At 36.6% G+C, this 17,051-nt stretch overlaps 2 protein-coding genes across 6 annotated transcripts in view; one reads left to right on the forward strand and one right to left on the reverse strand.

The window, feature by feature from the left end:
• Positions 1-6,739: 6,739 nt before the first annotated feature.
• On the forward strand, positions 6,740-12,485 carry LOC105423866 (uncharacterized). Of its 3 annotated transcripts, XR_016139972.1 has the most exons (8): positions 6,740-6,900; positions 8,261-8,562; positions 8,667-9,066; positions 9,178-9,495; positions 9,582-9,972; positions 10,079-10,724; positions 10,863-10,950; positions 11,332-12,485. XR_016139972.1 is itself a non-coding variant. In XM_011633797.3 (7 exons), exons 3-7 carry the CDS (start codon positions 8,740-8,742, stop codon positions 11,390-11,392), a joined length of 1,743 nt encoding a protein of 580 aa, XP_011632099.1. In that variant the 5' UTR covers positions 6,740-6,900; positions 8,261-8,562; positions 8,667-8,739; the 3' UTR covers positions 11,393-12,485. The 3 variants fall into 3 exon arrangements, 2 of the variants coding, with proteins under 2 accessions (XP_011632099.1, XP_011632101.1); XM_011633797.3 differs by lacking the exon at positions 10,863-10,950; XM_011633799.3 differs by lacking the exons at positions 8,261-8,562; positions 10,863-10,950 and having other exon boundaries at positions 6,747-6,900.
• A 10-nt stretch (positions 12,486-12,495) lies between these two features.
• The window catches only part of Ir25a (ionotropic receptor 25a), a 28,699-nt gene continuing 24,143 nt past the window's right edge, over positions 12,496-17,051 (reverse strand). For all 3 annotated transcript variants that reach the window (XM_025217496.2, XM_089080220.1, XM_089080219.1), the window contains exons 2-6: positions 16,622-16,980; positions 15,541-16,329; positions 13,711-14,549; positions 13,308-13,643; positions 12,496-13,244 (exon numbers count right to left, since the gene is read on the reverse strand). In XM_025217496.2, coding sequence (XP_025073281.2) covers positions 12,902-13,244; positions 13,308-13,643; positions 13,711-14,549; positions 15,541-16,329; positions 16,622-16,885 — 2,571 coding nt within the window. In that variant the 5' untranslated portion in view covers positions 16,886-16,980 and the 3' untranslated portion in view covers positions 12,496-12,901. The remainder of the gene's footprint in view (positions 13,245-13,307; positions 13,644-13,710; positions 14,550-15,540; positions 16,330-16,621; positions 16,981-17,051) is intronic.

A 17,051-nucleotide genomic window follows, 5' to 3' on the forward strand; every position in this document is an offset into this window, starting at 1 on the left:
ACCCCCATGCACCCTATCGCTCAACAGCGCAGCTCTTCGACGGTTCCCCAGGAGAAGCGACTAACCTCGGCAAACCCGGGCGGTACGTGCGGCGAGGGGGACAATCGAGGGGACGAGAGGATGCAGGGAGCCGCGAGGGGGATGGATCTGTGCAACGGAGTCGACGTGTACGCGCGCCAGTGGATTAATATCGGGGCCGCGCTGGATTCGTCGGAGCCAAAATGATTTAATTCCGGCTTTTAATCCGGGCTTTTATCTACGCCTCGATATCAGATTATATATCGTCGGCGCCTTTTTCCCGCCGTTTCTTTTATCCAGCCAGGAACCTCGCCAAGAAAACCGGCCGGCTGAACTTTCTTCGTTCCTTCACTCTTTTCTTCTTGAGATAGGACTTATTATCTTTAGGATTTATTATCTTTATTTTCTCCTTGAATTAAAAATTAAAAAAATTGCTTTGCTTCAGCTTTGTCATGGCAAGTGTGAATTAAATGCGTCGTTAAAAGTTTCCACCTTATCCATTTACGTCTTGAACAGATATGAGAATTTCTCTCCTAAATTACTGAACGGCACACTGGAAGACTTCGATATCAAATTAATAAACGCAAAGGATAACTAATTGATTTATTGAATCGATTATTGGACTTCGGACTAGTGCAATTTCTATTCGCCAATGTCTATTCATTTTATTCTCGGTTTAATTTATTCTTTATCTTTTTTTATTTTTGAAATTAAAGAAAAATGAATTAAAATTAAAATTAATCTACGTTTGGAAAAAATGGACATTAGGACATTCTTCATTAAAATAAATAAGTTAGCTTTTGATCAGATAATGTAATGTAATGTTGTTCAGATAATCTATGAATGTTGATCAGATAATCTATCTTCTGAATCTTCATCAAAAGAAGCCGAAAAAGAATAAATTATAATACAAGATTTTTCTTTCTACTTTCTTATTAAAATATTATAATATCAAAAAAATAAAAGAAAAAAAAAAGATATCTTCAGAAAAGGGGACGATAGAGAGAATAGATATCCATTAAGAAAAGAAAAAAAACTGGATATGATTTTTCGAGCCGTTTTTCTCTTAATGGATCTTTTCTTAGACCCAAGAACTCTAACCAGCTTTATCATCCCCGAGGCGATCATTTTATTCGCTACAAGATTATACTACTTTTGTGTCTTAATACAAAGCTGCTAATAAAATGAGCGAGGTCATTTGCATAAAATTTAACTGTTTATATATAATGCTTTGCAGCATTTTATAATTATTTTATGATTATGATATTTTTAATTACTCTATTTTTTAGATACTAGTAAAATAAAGTGCGCGCAATTTTTTCCGTCGAATCATTCACGAGCCATTCGAAAGCCATATATGCGAAAAATATATTTTTTGGTTACATATATGAAAAATATTGATAATATATCGATGTGAGTGTTTAATTAAAAGAAATGAACTCACTCTTTTTGTAGCGATGACCAACTTTAAACAGCGTGCTGCCATCTAGCATAATCTTCGAAAATCTTTCGGAATATTCATTAAACTCTTCTAAAGCGATAATTGTTGCAAGATTCTCGAACGCTGTGTAATAAAATATAAATGATGTTTTGTTAACTAATATTTTTCAAGTTTTTTTTCTAATATGCCGAATAAAACGCGTATATACTTACCAGTTACAGACAATGTTTCATAAGAATTGATCTCAAGTGTTCTTCTTTTTTTCATTTTCAAGCCCAAAAATATTGTAAGCGTGCGAATTATGCATAATGTATAAATTACATTATAAAAATCCTAGTAAAAATCTTTCTCGAGCAATTCATTAAGATATGAGGAGAATCTTTCATAATTCATGAAAAATTATCATAAAAAATAGTTGAAAAAAATATGCACTAATAAGATATAATCTTAATAATAACTATAATTTTCCGAAAGACTCGGAGGTAATGCTATTGCATTCTATTAGACGAAACGTACGCGAATATCTCTTGTTCTTGTTTAATATTCGATGGACAACACAGATAAAATAACTTCAAATGTGATGGGAATGCCAAGTCAAACATATATCGAAATATCCATGTTTAAATTTAAATTTATTGAACTGCGCAATTTCGATAACTCATAACTGCTTAGTACGCAAATCCGTGGATAGTCTACACTTTAAAACATCCCCGCGTTCCAAAACTCATCGAAAAGAAGGTTGTAATTCTCTCGTCCTCGAATGCGTGTGTTGAAAAGCAAGCAATCATACGGCTTAAAATATATTTTATTTTATCCGTATGATTATAAATCTTATAACTTGCTTTATATAAAAAAAAAAATCAAAATGTGAGATCCAATTTGTTATCTCATCCCATCTCTTTTATGAGAATCTTGCTTTTCTCCTATATCTGTTCCAAAAATCTCTTCACTTTCTCTTTTATCTTCTTTAGATATCTTCTTTTTCTGATTCAATTTCAATTTAAATATTCAAAGAAAAATATTTAAATATTCAAATAATATATTCAAATGGTCACTTTTGATCACATAATTTATTTTAACGCTGAAAATAAGCATCAATCATTAGCATGAAAGACATCTAGACAAACATCTTCTGACTGTCGATTCTATTAAACCTCAATGCTATCGAACGAGATCTCGAAGAAAGGAAAATAGCTAGGAAAATAGCTTTCGGTCAATTGATCGATATGATTAATTTTTCTTTCATTCGAGATCTCGAATATTGATTTTTATCTCAGATTCTCAAAGATGAGATCTCAGATCATTGATCGTGGATCCATAGCTTTGAAAATCTTCGTGAAGAACAGACGTCCTTGTTTTCTTCGTCTTGCATAATTTTTTAATTGGTCCGTTCTGATGCTTGTATTGTAAGTTGCTTGCAATTTGAAATTAATTATATTGTCCCAGTAAAAAAACAAGTAGCATTAAATATAAAGAAAAAGAAGAAATCTTTTGATCTTAATTCTATCGAGATTTTCGGAATAAAAGTATCATTTCATTGCTTCGTCTGTGTAATTACTGAATGATCATATCAAGATGAATGAAATAGTAAGTATTAAAATATGTTTATATAAATATAAATAATATACATATAAATAATATAAATATAAATATATATGTAAAATTTAATTTGTATAATATCAACATATAAACATTTTAAATAATTAATAATTTTTAAAATTTTTTTAAAATAAAGAGAAGTGGAATGTTATAGTTTAAGTTATATTAAACGTATAGACGTATAAACGTATAAATAGTATTTTGCGTATAATAATGTGCAAAGAAAGTATTAGGTGATAAATTAAGTTTTCGCTATTCCCAAGTAGATATCTCTAGCTGCAAAAGTAACCTGTGTGAAGATAGCCCAACATTGAAAAACATAAAGTTTCTATAGCTCATTCGATTGCTCATCGTTTGCACATGTATGCACATTTCAAATTTTCGTTTGCACATCTCTAGTTAAAAAGTTATTAACAAATAAAGTCTTGGGGAGCGGCAGTTCTACATAAAAAAATTCGTTTTCAGGATGAATTCCGAAGATGCGCGATTCAAAATAGAATCAATCGATAGACATTCGTTTGCCCATTGCCAAACAGGTCGATTTTTCGTTTGCACACCTCTAGTTAAAAAGTTATTAACAATTAAAGTTTCAGAAATGAGCGAGTTCGATAGATGAGGTGAAAACAAAAATATTGTGCTTAAAATGATATCAATCGAAAAGTAATGGCGTTTTCATTCATATTCGGTTTTTGTTTATTTCTCATAAGTCTATTACATGTTCTCGCTCATCTTTAATATCTGTACCTAAACGTTATATCTTGTAATAACTGAAAAAATTCGAACTCGCTCGCTTCTGAAACTTTAATTGTTAATAACTTTTTAACTAGAGGTGCAAACGAAAAATCGACCTGTTTGGCAATGTGCAAACGAATGTCTATCAATTGAGCTATTTTTTATTTAATTTACTCATAGTTGGGGGGGCTAGTGTGAAGATTGCCCCCCGAAATTTGTTTTGTTAATAACTTTTTTACTAGAAGTGTGCAAACGAAAATTCGAAATGTGCATACATGTGCAAACGATGAGCTATAGAAACTTTATGTTTTTCAATGTTGGGGGGCTCTTCATACAGGTGCAAAAATAGGAGCTTTGGCAGCTAAAGCTAATTGTCTTTTGAAGGTTAGACATTTGTAAAATTTGGCGCGCAAAGATTAAAGATCGACAGGAGTGACGGGCTAACTCCGCCTTAATCTAAAATGATTATCTACTCCTTATTTATAGTATAGATATGTGTCTGTACTCAATTATATTTTGTCTTATAGAAACGATATTTCGTCATGAAACTTTGTTAAGATTGTTAAGATTTTGTTAAGATAATTTCTTTTACAATTACGAAGCTATCTGCAGAGCCAATTTTGCAATTTAGATCTTAAATAATTAAAATAAATGTAACTATCTATTCCTTATTTATAGTGCAGATATATATTTGAGTACACCCATATATCATCTCATAGAAGCAATATTCTGCCATGAGCCTTTTTCTATGTATTTTTTATAAAATTATGACTCTTGCTACAGAACGGGATTTTGCAATTTGTCTCTTAAAAAAAAATTTACAATGGATGAAAATATTTGCACCTTATTGTCCTATAGTGCAAATCTATTTACGCATAAATGAATTATTTATTTTCACACATTTTCTTACAAAAATTGCTCTGTAGCTTTCATCAGGCAAATATTCTGATTATAAATATCATAATTATATAGCTTTTCTCGCAGTATTTTGGCCGTAATATAGATGAAAAGAAATTCATCTCCGATAGAAGTCTCCATAGTTTCTCCTGACTCTTAATTATTGTGAAAACAAAGATATTTTTAATCAATTTAAGATAGAGCGTGATAAATGGTTTTTTCGATATGTACTTCTTCATTATTTTGTTCTGAAGAAAATTGCAGCTGAAGCGCATCGATTGCTCTCTGGTGAACAAGTTTCAGCAGAAAGAATATGTAGAGCTTGATTTAAATGATTCAAAAGTGGTGATTTTAGTGTAGAAAACAAAGAAGTTCAGGACAACCGAAAACATTTGAGGATGCTGAATTGCAAGCATTATTGGATAAAAATCCAAATCGAACACTTAAAGAATTGTCAAAAGTGTTAAACGTTACTACTACGGCTGTTTCTAAACATTTAAACTGCATGGGAAAAATCCAGAAGGAAAAAAAATAACTGCTACATGAGTTGATTGAAAATGCCATCTTCAATCGTTTGTCAATCATGGCGACTTCCTTGTTAGGCAGAACAAAAAAATTTTTGTGGCGCATTGTGACAAATAATGAAAAGTGGATATAATTCGATAATTTCAAGCGGAAGAAATCATGAGTCGGAATGTTCACGGTCCTAAGACGTTGTTCTGTATTTGGAGACCAGAAAGGCGTGCTTTATTAGCTATTGCAACCGAATAAGACAATAATTATGCTGATTGAATGATGAATTGATGCTAAAAAAGCCAAAGTAGCCAGTAATTGACGCAAAGTGAGTTCTTTTGCATGACAACGTGCTATCATATATTACAAAAACTATAAACACTGTTGAGTTCGAATGGGAAATTCTCTCGCATCCAGCCTATTTTCTAGACTTGGCTCTATCGGATTACCACCTTTTCCGATTGATGCAACACACGCTCGTCCATATACACTTCTCCAATTATTCGGACTTATTCGAGAAAATGAATTTGCTTCAAGAATTTGCTTCATCTCTATCATCGCGGAATCCAAATTTTCAAACAAACGGCGAAACTAAGTTCAACACCTAATATTTAAATAAGAAATAATTTAAAAAATGATTTATTCTTTATTGATTTGTATGTATTGAAAAACTATATTTAAAATATTTTTATAAAATGAGTCTTATCTTCAAACGTATGAAAATGATGAACGTTGCACGAAATGATGCAATTATGTCCATGTTTATATTTTAATTGAAACAGTAAATCAAAAACGGTTTTTGGTATAAGTTCGTTTCTTTTTTAATAAAAACCATAGTTAAAAATACAGCTACATCTTTTTTATCTTTTTTTAATATTATTTTCATTTATAATTTATTCAACTATTTAACTATTTATGATATTTTGTTTTTGTAATATTTATGATATTATGATTATTGTGACATTATTTATGATAAAATATTATCAAAATTTTTTTTCTAATATTAAAAATTCCAGTTAATATTTTGTCGCTGAAACGTGGTTTTCATAATCGTTATTTAATCGCTAGTAACAATTCAGTCACGTGATTTTTGTCACTAAAAGCGAGCAACATCTGGAAAGTACCTTAACGAGTCTTACCTTATAATACCTGTGTTCAGAGAAAGCAGCTTTAAAATGTTGTAAAATTCTTCAATTTGATTGGTTTATATGTTTAGATCCATGAGAAACTAAGAGCAAAAGCCAATCATATCAAAGATTTTTTACAACAGTTCCCAAGCTGCTTTTTAACAGTGACTGCGTTCAGCAAAAAAAACTTTTCAACTGTAAGATTCTTCAATATGATTGATTAATACATTTAGATCCATGAGAAACCAAAGGTAAAAACCAATAATATCAAAGACTTGTACAACAGTTGCAAAGCTGCTTTCTATGCCGAGCGCAGCCATTGAGACAGACTTCGACCAATCATATCATAGGATGGTTACATCAGCCTCGTGTCTCCTCGCGGTGCTTCGATCGAACCGTTACTAGCGTGAAGTTGGCGGTAATAGTACTCGCGATTCCACGATCAAACGAATGGGGAACGCGGTGGGGTGTGTGGTGTGTGGAATCTTCTTCGGTTAGTAGCTCGCCATGTTTTTTACTGAGTGGGGTGTGTAGAAGAGGCCGGGGTGAAAAATCATCTCTCGAGGCATGCAGGTACGTCGAGAATCCTGGATTTTTTTTCCTTCGTCTCGGTGAGAGTCCCGCGCGCGCGGTGGATCCGCGTGTCGCGACACGGCACGCGTCGTCGTCGTCGTCGACGATGAGATCGCGCGTTTCGTAACGTCGTCACGCACGGGCTTTCGTTCTGAGCGGAGCTATGACTCAGGCAAAACTCTATAGCGCAATCGGCAAGGTTATTCGCGTTGCACCTCTCTCGGACCAGGGTCCCGCCGCCAGCGTCCCTCGCGTCCCGGACACGCGGTCGCGCGTCGCGCCCGTCGCGCCTGTCGCGCCCGTCGCCTAAATTCCCTCACTCCGCGTTTGACGCGCGACATTCTTCCGCCGTCACGATAACAACCTGAAACGTTGATGCTCGTGTCGTACACACGTAGCTATAGATAACGCGTCCTTTTGAGCGGAGACAATAGTCTTCGGACGTTGCGTACCGCCGCCCGACGTACACGATTCCGTTTACATTTTTGGATTTCTATTCTTTGTTTCTCTCTCGACTACCCCGGGCGCGCTGATGCAATATCTATTACTCCGAACGTTACTGCGTCCAATAGAGCTATATCTGTGACCACTTTGACATCCCTCATATTTCTTTAAATAGACTTGGATAAACATTAATATAAAATGCTACATATAATTACATGATATTATGTAAACACATATGTATACACGTGTGTGTGTGTGCGTGTGTGTGCGCGCGCGCGCGCGCGCGCGTGTGTGTATGTGTGAGAGAGAGAGAGAGCATGTATATCATTATTTGCATAATATAATGAAAAATGAGGTTTTCTTTTTTCAATAAATTTTAACTTTCTAAATCATTTTTTGTTGTAAATTTTATTTTCAATTAAAAGTTTTAAAAACTCATTTATGTGGTTCTATCAGTAATAAGAACTTTAAAGATTCATCTTTTTGCAAATAATATAATTTAAAAACATAAAATAACAATTTTTTAGTTATTTTCCTCCTTTTAATTATTGTTTAGTAACAAATGATTGATACGTATTTATTTATATCGTCTACAGTGTTTCAAAGGTTTATGTCGATTTTTACAAATATCTATATTAACTTTAATCTTGATTTAATTTATTTTTTATTTTTTTCTTATTTTTATAACTAGAAAAAGAAAAAATAACTTAAAGTGAAATTAAAATTAATTTATATTGATAGAAATGAATATTTAGAATGATGCTGATAACTCGAAAGTATACAAGTAAAGTAGATGTGTAACTATATAAGCTATATTATTACTTAGATTATACACATATAAAAATATTGTAACTAAAGTGATACGTTTCTCGCAGTGAAACGATTATTTATACTGCTTTTACTTGTTAACTTTTAGTGTCAAAATGGGAAGGAGACTATACTTGTTATCCTTCACTAAGACCTGCCAGCCTCATTTCAATGATATATCCACCACTCATGCCCAAGAATTAAAGAATTTTTAAACAAGATTATTGAAATTCTAAGAAACATTAACAATCTTTCTCGGGGCAATTAAGTAACTTAATGCGAAAAATTCAAAATAAGAACTGCGGGAAAACGTTTGATAAGTTCGTTGATTAATCCAAACGATATAGTGGTGGATCCCATAAAATTGAAACATTTAACGACAATAATAAAATACCTAAATACTGTACATAGGTGAGTTTGAGCTCCCATAGATTTTCAATTTAGGCTTTTTTCTAATGATTACTTATTAAGACGCAACAATATTATAATGAAAGCATGGCTGTGTTATTTTATAGGAGAGATGATCACCCTGGAGATAGTGAAGTTGGTTAGAGTTCCTGGGTTTAGGAGGAGATTTATTAAGAGGGAATGAGGAACCCAGCCTTGCATTTGGTCGGGATAGCGACGTCCCCTGGAGGAGGTGAAGTCTTTGGGTCGAGGGCCGAGGAGGAGTTGCGCCAGTGGCTTGAGGCACGCCTGGACGCATTGGGAATTGACCCAGTTGCGTACTCGCGATTTGTACTCAGCCTATTGCGCCGCCCCGACTCGGCCCTAAGTCCTCCAGAAGAGGCAACTGAACTAGGTAGAGGCACAGGACGTCGCATACGTGCCCGACCTAAAGCAAAGCTGCCAACGCATGGTGATAGGGAACAACGACGAACTGTTGTGCAATGTCTGACAAGTGCTGCTGATGACGTAAGTTATTTAAAATATAATTTTTTCTGGAGATGTAAAATTTCTTGTATACTAACTCTTGTATACTGTTATGTAATGATTGCACATAAAAAGAATATTTTCTGCATATAGAAATATGGAGTAGACGCTCTAGTTGATGAACTGTGCATAAAACTGAAAGAATTAGAAGGAGGAAACTCATATAATGAAAGAGAAGAATCCAAGAAATCGAATGATGAGCCCAAAACAAATTTAGAAGCTCTCACACCTCGCGATAGAACTCTTAGATATTACGCAGCATTTCCAGCCTTGCAATCTGCATCTGTCAAGAAATCTCCTGCACAGAAAAATAAAAACTTTGCCAATAGCAATAACAACAAAAACTACGAAATTAATTTGCACAATAATAAAAATAACAGCGCTCGTAATAAAAAGACTAAAATGTCTATCGTGAGTACACTTTTTTTTTTTAATTTTTTTTTAAATTTTATATAATTATCGATATAATAAATTATATTTGTTTCTTCTTTTTTTAGAGTATCGAATCACAAAGATCAGAAGATAAAGAAAGTTTTGGATTTGCTAAATCAATGGAACGGGAAAGGGAAAATGAACTCGATCAATTAAGATTAGCGCAATTAAAGGCGAAGTTTGAGAGCTTAGAGGCACTTTGGAATTCAGTACCAGGCAATGCACATGATACAGCTTCGATATGGGCAGCTCCCACACTTTCCATTCCTTCTGGACCTCTTTGGCCCACAGACACTACCAAGACAATCTTCACCTTACCCACTTCAGATAATGGTTATGCTACTAACACACCAAATCAAGAATCAATTGTTGACGAATCACCGCTTATTCCATGGGATATTGATCTAATCAGCATCGAAGATAACGCAGATGAATGTAGCAATAAAGATAAAACAGGTTAGATACATAATGCGTTTTATTCCAGATTTATAATAAACTAGTATTTATTAAAGATTTAACATATTTTATCTACGGATTTTTTATACTAATTATATTATTGCAGAATATAATATAAATTGGATGGATTCGGTTACGGATGGACCCTGGTGCTGGAGAGGAATTGACAGTAACTTATCTACAAGTTTGTATTGTCACAACTCTCAGACAGGTGGCTGCTTCTTTCCGGTAGCATCAAGCAAAACTCCGCTTGGAGCTCACAAAGAATCTCGTTCGAGTCTGAAGGTAAACAGCCTTCCAGAACCAGACGAGGATCTATTGACTTCCGCACGTACTCACTTTCGTCCGATAAAGGACGATGGTCACTGGGCAGACGGGACAACGTTTCCTGTGAATAACACAGTAGAACGCGTTGCTTATCGCAGATCTGAGTCAGGAAATTTACTGTACCTTCCTGGCGGAGAAAGCCCTTATATGGAGTATCGGGAGAATGACGCGGTGACATTGCCCGCGTCTACGAATTTAACGCTGAAGTTCCGGGTACGTCAGTGTGACAAAAGCGTCCAAACTGAGCCTGTGCGATCTCCGGTCAAACGTCGCATTCTCTCCGAACAAGATCATTTTCGCTATTCTCCGGTCGGAGCTGAAGATGCCGTTTTACAAGAGCAAGAAAATATCGAAAAAGATTCTTTTGCTTTGGATCAACTTGGCTGGGTACAATCGAGTGTACCTCTGCACAATGATAGAAAAAGGTAATAAGCATTGTTAAGATGCCATACATGTATTGCGTCAGTTGCATAGAATATGTAATGTCGCATCATAATTGCAAATATTGATAAGGGAGAAATGTCTTTAAATAATCTTTTTTTTTCTTTTTTTTCTTATTAAAGGGAGAAAACAGTATTGCCAGGTTAAAATACGGGACTTACGATACAATACGTATCGTATATTATCCAATTGGATAATAACAAAAAATTGGTATTTATAGACTTGTATCTATTGCCAAAGATAAATATTGATCTGCGTGTGATTTTCTAAGTTATTAGAAAATCTTAAGAAATACATAAATTAAAATGCAATACATATAGCATTTCCCATTTTTATCGAAAATATTTGAATGACACGTTGACTCTCCAAAGAAAAAATTGGGATCAATTTTTCTTTAGGATAAAATCCATACAAAAAGATGAAAATGAAACATTTACGGCAATGTGATTTTGCTGTAATAATATCCTGGGTTCACTTGCAATTCCGAAATACGCATAGAAAATGTGTCTGGCTAAAAGTTTTACGGATACAATTTAGTTTTTGTTATATTGTTATTGTACTTAATTACATATGATATCTTTTTTCCGATAGAAGACACAGTAGCAGCTTCGGATGCCAGCCACTGACAACTTTGCGTCCGTTGACCTTGTGAACTGGATAATATGTAAGCTGCTAAATAATATATGACTGGAGATTTGAAGTTTAGCTATACTTTTTTTTTCGCAAGATAAAAAAAGCGAATGATAGGATTGTGAATGGGGATCCTCTTGGCATGTGGAATTTGTTATGCATGTATCCAAGAAGGCACGAGTAAACCCCATCGTCACTCGTAATAAGCAACATGCAATCGAAACAAAGCAAAACACAAGAATATTAACTATTCATTTAGATAATTAACATTAACCCTTTGATGAGAAAGAAAGAGAGAAAGAGAATAAAGAAGAAAGGGACAAAATAAGAAAAAAAAAGAAGTGTATATGTTACATACAGCGTTTCACGTTGCGAAAACGTTGAAAATGTAGTCCATGCTATTTCAGTTGTAGGTTGTTGATTACTTTGTGATTTTTTTGAGGAGAGAGTTTAGTACGCTGATTTTTGTAGAAAATTATAGCAAGCAATTTTGTTTCTCACCCGACGTGCAGGATAGGTATTTACTTATCTAATTCTTATCGAAAAGAAAAAAAACAAAAGTTACGAATTGGAAACAAATTCAGTTGAGTACTTATTTTAAACGCTGCACGATTGCAAATCGGGTATTTAATTAAAAGTGCTGTTCTATTTTCTTGTTGTTTTTCGTAATTATTAATGGATTATCTTAATTGTATTCCCCCTATAATTATGTTTTAACTCCCTAGAAGATTAATTCCTCCTCCAACCTTTTTCCTTTTCCCATATTCCAAATTTCCTTGTATCCATTGCTTTCCCATGTGCTCACCTTAAAGAAATCGAATAACTGAGAACATACGTGTAAAAAAAAAAAACGTGTAATTTGAAAACACGCGCTTACCTTGAGAAAGGTATGCGAGAAAATACAAAAAATGTTATTCTAGCATGCAGATGCCTTTGAAACAAATGTTGAGTGATGTTAATGCGTCGAAGGAATGTGTCACTTATAAACTCTGTCTTTAGGAAATGATGTGAAAGAAATGCAATGTAAAAAAAAAAAAGAAAAAAAACGGCGCTCTTCATATTTCCGCAAAATAATGTACGGAAAAGGATTAATAAAGGCATTGCAAACATGAAAATTATGCATATATTTATCATGCATATTTTTATGCATTTATTTATCTCCCTCTATCCAAAAGTCTACAAGTTGTCTTTCTTTTGAAAATAAACTTATTTAGATTTATCGCAGAGTATACTAAAAATATGCAAATTCATTCTATGAAAATGACATAAGTTTTAATAACCGCTTTGTTGTGTGTTACATCGATATTAAAATCTCATTAATGTACAATTGACAATATACAGTATATATACATAATACTGTGTGTGTGTGTGTGTATATATATATATATATATATATATATATATATATATATATATATATAAAATACTGTATACTGTATATATACATATATACAGTCTACAAACGATTTCGTTCCTTTGTGCGACAATTTTATACTTGTTCTTTATATTCCACAAATCTGAGTATTTGAATTCAAAATCTCGATCTAAATTGTGAGATTGTTTGAAACTCGTGTGTGGGGGCGGGATGCAAATTAAACCGAATCGGCTTGATTGACTTCATCATCTTCGGAGGCGTAGTTGAATGCAATTCGTTGACTTTCGCACGATGTCGATAGTACCAATACTCAAAGGCTAACGTAAAGCAAGCGAAGATAATTCCCACGAAAATTACGAGGAACACACCGCCAATATTATGAATACTAATACCGTCGCTCTGATTATTTTCTAAATCGCAATTCTTTTTGGCGGGATTATGTTTCCACCATTTGTCCTTCAGCTTCTCTAATCTTCTTTTGTTCAAGAGGATGAGGATTCTGTAAAAAAAAAAAGATTGATTTAAGAAGAGGTTGATTTGTACTAAAGATAAAAATACGTACGCATTGTTAAATTGATCCTTTAGCGGTGATCCTTGTTGGACGGCGATAGCGTATGGCTTCCTTGAAAATTCCTCTCCAACTTGAGTCAAATCGCAGTTGGTCATAACGAGATACCTGATGGTCGAAGCGTCTCCGATAAAAGCGAATTCGTTATTCTTATACTGATCCTCCCGTCGAACTCGCTTTAACGCTTCGTCGATAGTGGCCGGAAAGCCAGCCTCTTTCATGGCTTGGAACATTTTTGTATACTTGTCGCTAACAGGATAATCCCAGACGGCTAGTTTCGCCCTTTCTATGTCCGACAAGCTATCGTTTAAGCTCATATCTTTCCAAATTCTACGACAATTTAAAATACGTTTAGAAAAATTATGTATAAAAATATAATTTAAAGATTGTCGCTTACTCGTAAAAGCGCCCCTCGATGTCTGCCATCCTTTGGAAGTAGACATATGCCGGCGATTTCACCGTAGGAGCGTATTGTATTTTATACTGCTTGCTCAAATCCTCCAAGGTTTCGATAGGTATCTCCAATCTCGACACCGTGAGAAAGGCCGCCAAGTTTGCCGTGTAAGACGCGATGATGATGAACCCGAAAAGCCACCATGTAGCCGCTACCAATCTTCCCGACAAGTTTTTCGGCGCCTCGCCACCACCTTGGGGAGTCAGAGACGTCATACAAAACCAGAAGCACTCCCTGAGATTAAATTCCCTCTTTTCCTCGTCATCTTTATACTTGTCGCGATTATTCTGGTAACTGTACGGCGACCAACGGTCGAAGAGCCACATGAGGAAGCTGGTGAAGAAGTATGCCGCCAGTATGCAGAGCCAGACTTCGGTCTCCAGCACCGAGAGGAATTTGAAGAGCGACGTCGACGTCTTCGTCTTTTGCATCATGATCGTGAGGCCAACCAGGTCGTAATAGGGCACCGTGAAATCCACGACCTTCTCCCGCTCCGCCATGACCCAGAGCGAGCTTAGGGCGATGTCGGCGCGTTTATCTATCAGTTCCTTCATCATGCCATTCCAAGTGCCGTTTTCACTCAACGAGCCGTACTCGTGATCCTCCACCTCGCGTATTTCGTACTCGAACGGCACGGTCTCGCGAATCGCATCTAGCAGATCCATGCAGAAGCCGTACCACTGATCGGTTTCGTTGTTGTACATCATGAAGGGCGGATGTTTCACGGTGACCACCCTGTAGCTCGTTATCGCGGTATTGTTCATGATCTTCTCGTTGGTGACCTTTACAGAACGCAAATTCTCTCGATAAGCGAAGACCCGCAGAGACAATAATGACAAATAAGGGATGACGCAGGGAATGACAGGATTATCGTATGAAGCTATCCCCGAAAGTCCTCCGAATATATCCTCCCGCCGGGGAGGAATAACGCGAGGCACGAATCGACTGTAACTAAATACGCAGAAGGGTGTGCTTTCGTGACGCTTTCGTGGCGCGATGTAATGCGCGAGTAAATAAGTGTATATGACCACCTTACCACCTTGAACTTTTTCCAGGGCAGATAAGCGAGAGTCATTAGCGAAGCGACAACGAGAGGCAGATATGGACGGCGACACCGGTTAATAAAAAAGAAGGGCAAAAAGTCGAAAGACTTTTTTTTTTTTGCGACACAATCGCATCTCTCTTAATGAATAGCTCATATTATCAGAGAGTTGTGCACTTTAATGCGCTTTGCGGGGGATATGCGAAGTCGGCTTGAAAAGAAATCCTTCATTTTGTGACCAGTGTTCGTTATCGTATGCGGACGCGATCCTCGCAAACGAACGGATATTCAGAAGAGTTCAAATAGACTCGAGCAATATTTCGATACCGAATCCCAATTCGGCAACAACGATCGATTTGCTCCCTTTACCGAATTATTTCCGAAGCTATCTGGAGGACGGTGCAATATAGAAATGGAAAAAGAAATATATATGAGCCATCGATCGCATAAACGTCGCTCGGTCAGGCACGACGGTCAAGCGTGATCAATAATCCGCGGATATATGGCACTCGGGAATTGGAAGAAAAATCGAAAAGGCCGCGGCATATCGGAAACGTTTTTGTAGTAGTTCAACCGGAAGAAAATTACTTATGGTAACACGTCACGGAATCCCTTCATTTTTATGATCGATCGATTTCGGCGACTCGATGCCGGCGAACAGTTAGGAAATCAATTTTAGTGTCGCTTCAATGTTTCTACGCTACGTCTCGTTCCAAGCAGTTAGGGCTTACCTGCAAGGGCGTCTCGATGCCCGCCCGCCATATTCCGCTCTCCTCTTTCGACGTAATCTTTTCCTGCTCGATGTTCACCAAATATACGGACATCTTAAAGTCCGCTTGATGCTCCCCGTTTTTGCTGCCCCAGCTAATGTTGGCGTATGTCGGCGTCATATTCTTTGATACCGCCATCAGTTTAGCCAGGAAGTCTAGGCCTCTCGACGGAGTGTTCGTCTCGTCGTAGCTATTGCAGTCGATGTGATGGGGTTCCAAGGGCCAGTCGCCATCGTCCAGGGCCGATTTCATCGCTCTGACACCCAACAGGGTTAGGTCGTAATAAAAAGCGGACATGATAAGCGGTTTCGGGAGCTTTGCCCTTATAACGGATTCCGATTGGTCGTTCACCGTCGGCGGTTCCGGCCTTAGGAACAATACAGTGATGTTTTCGCACTCGCAACTCGGCCACAGTTCTTCGTCCAGAGTCAAGATGAACCAACCGTACCTTCTTCCGATAAAACCCAACGATTCCCCGGCGTCCAATAGCATATTGATGGAATTCCCGTCGCCGAGCAGGAAATAATTGATCACGTCCAAGTCCCGCAACTTTGACAATTGTTCCCTTACGTTATCGATTGAGTCCTGAAGAGGATTAATAACATGTCTGGTCGGCACATTCAATAGCAGACTCTTGTACTTGTGGTTCATAACGAAGTTTTTGTCGTAGAGGATGCCAGCATTGGTGATGTTCATCTGGCTCGCTATCTGACGAATCGCCTCGGGCACGAGGTCGCTCGGTGGCATTATCTGGAACAAAATCCATCGGACTTTACGGGAAATTGCAAAAAAAAAAAACGTTTAGAGAAATATTTAAAAAACTTTTAAAACTGGAGTAGACCGCACATTTCAAGTTTGTCGAACTACTTATAAGCATTTAAATTATGTGCTATACAATGTAAAATATATGAAGCTATATTGAGCACAGTAGCTATCTGATATTCTACATTATATTACACATATATTATATAAATATGAATGGACAAGTTACAGTCCTTTACTCAGAATCTCAATCGGAATTTTTTGCGCGCGAATACGTTACCTGGATTAAGTAGTTCTTTTGATCGAGGTCCAGATCTCTCCAAGAGCGAATATCACCCTCTTGACCGTATTGAGCTGACAAGGTCGGAACCCCTATGGCCGCGGTGAACGAACTCGAGGCTTCGGCGTCCAGATTGATCCTCGTCACGTCCAGGACCAGATCCGGAACAGTTGTGCCACCCCTGCTGATGGCCGAGCTCCAGGCGTTGCATATAGCCTCGAGGCTGTCGCTGGAATCGCTCTCGTTGATCTGTACGGACCACATATCGCCCAGGTGACCCGGATACTTCTCCCTCAGAGCTTTCAAAGCGTCGGTCACGCTCGCATTGGCCACCTCGTTCTTCAGACCATTAATTATAACTAATTGGAGAAAAAGCATCGCGCCGACGTGACATGTAAGAAAAAAACAGAAGGGGAAGCTAAGTCAGACG

The sequence above is a fragment of the Pogonomyrmex barbatus genome, unplaced genomic scaffold (assembly GCF_055798465.1).
Source record: "Pogonomyrmex barbatus isolate J1 unplaced genomic scaffold, ASM5579846v1 scaffold3, whole genome shotgun sequence".
Lineage (NCBI taxonomy): Eukaryota > Metazoa > Arthropoda > Insecta > Hymenoptera > Formicidae > Pogonomyrmex > Pogonomyrmex barbatus.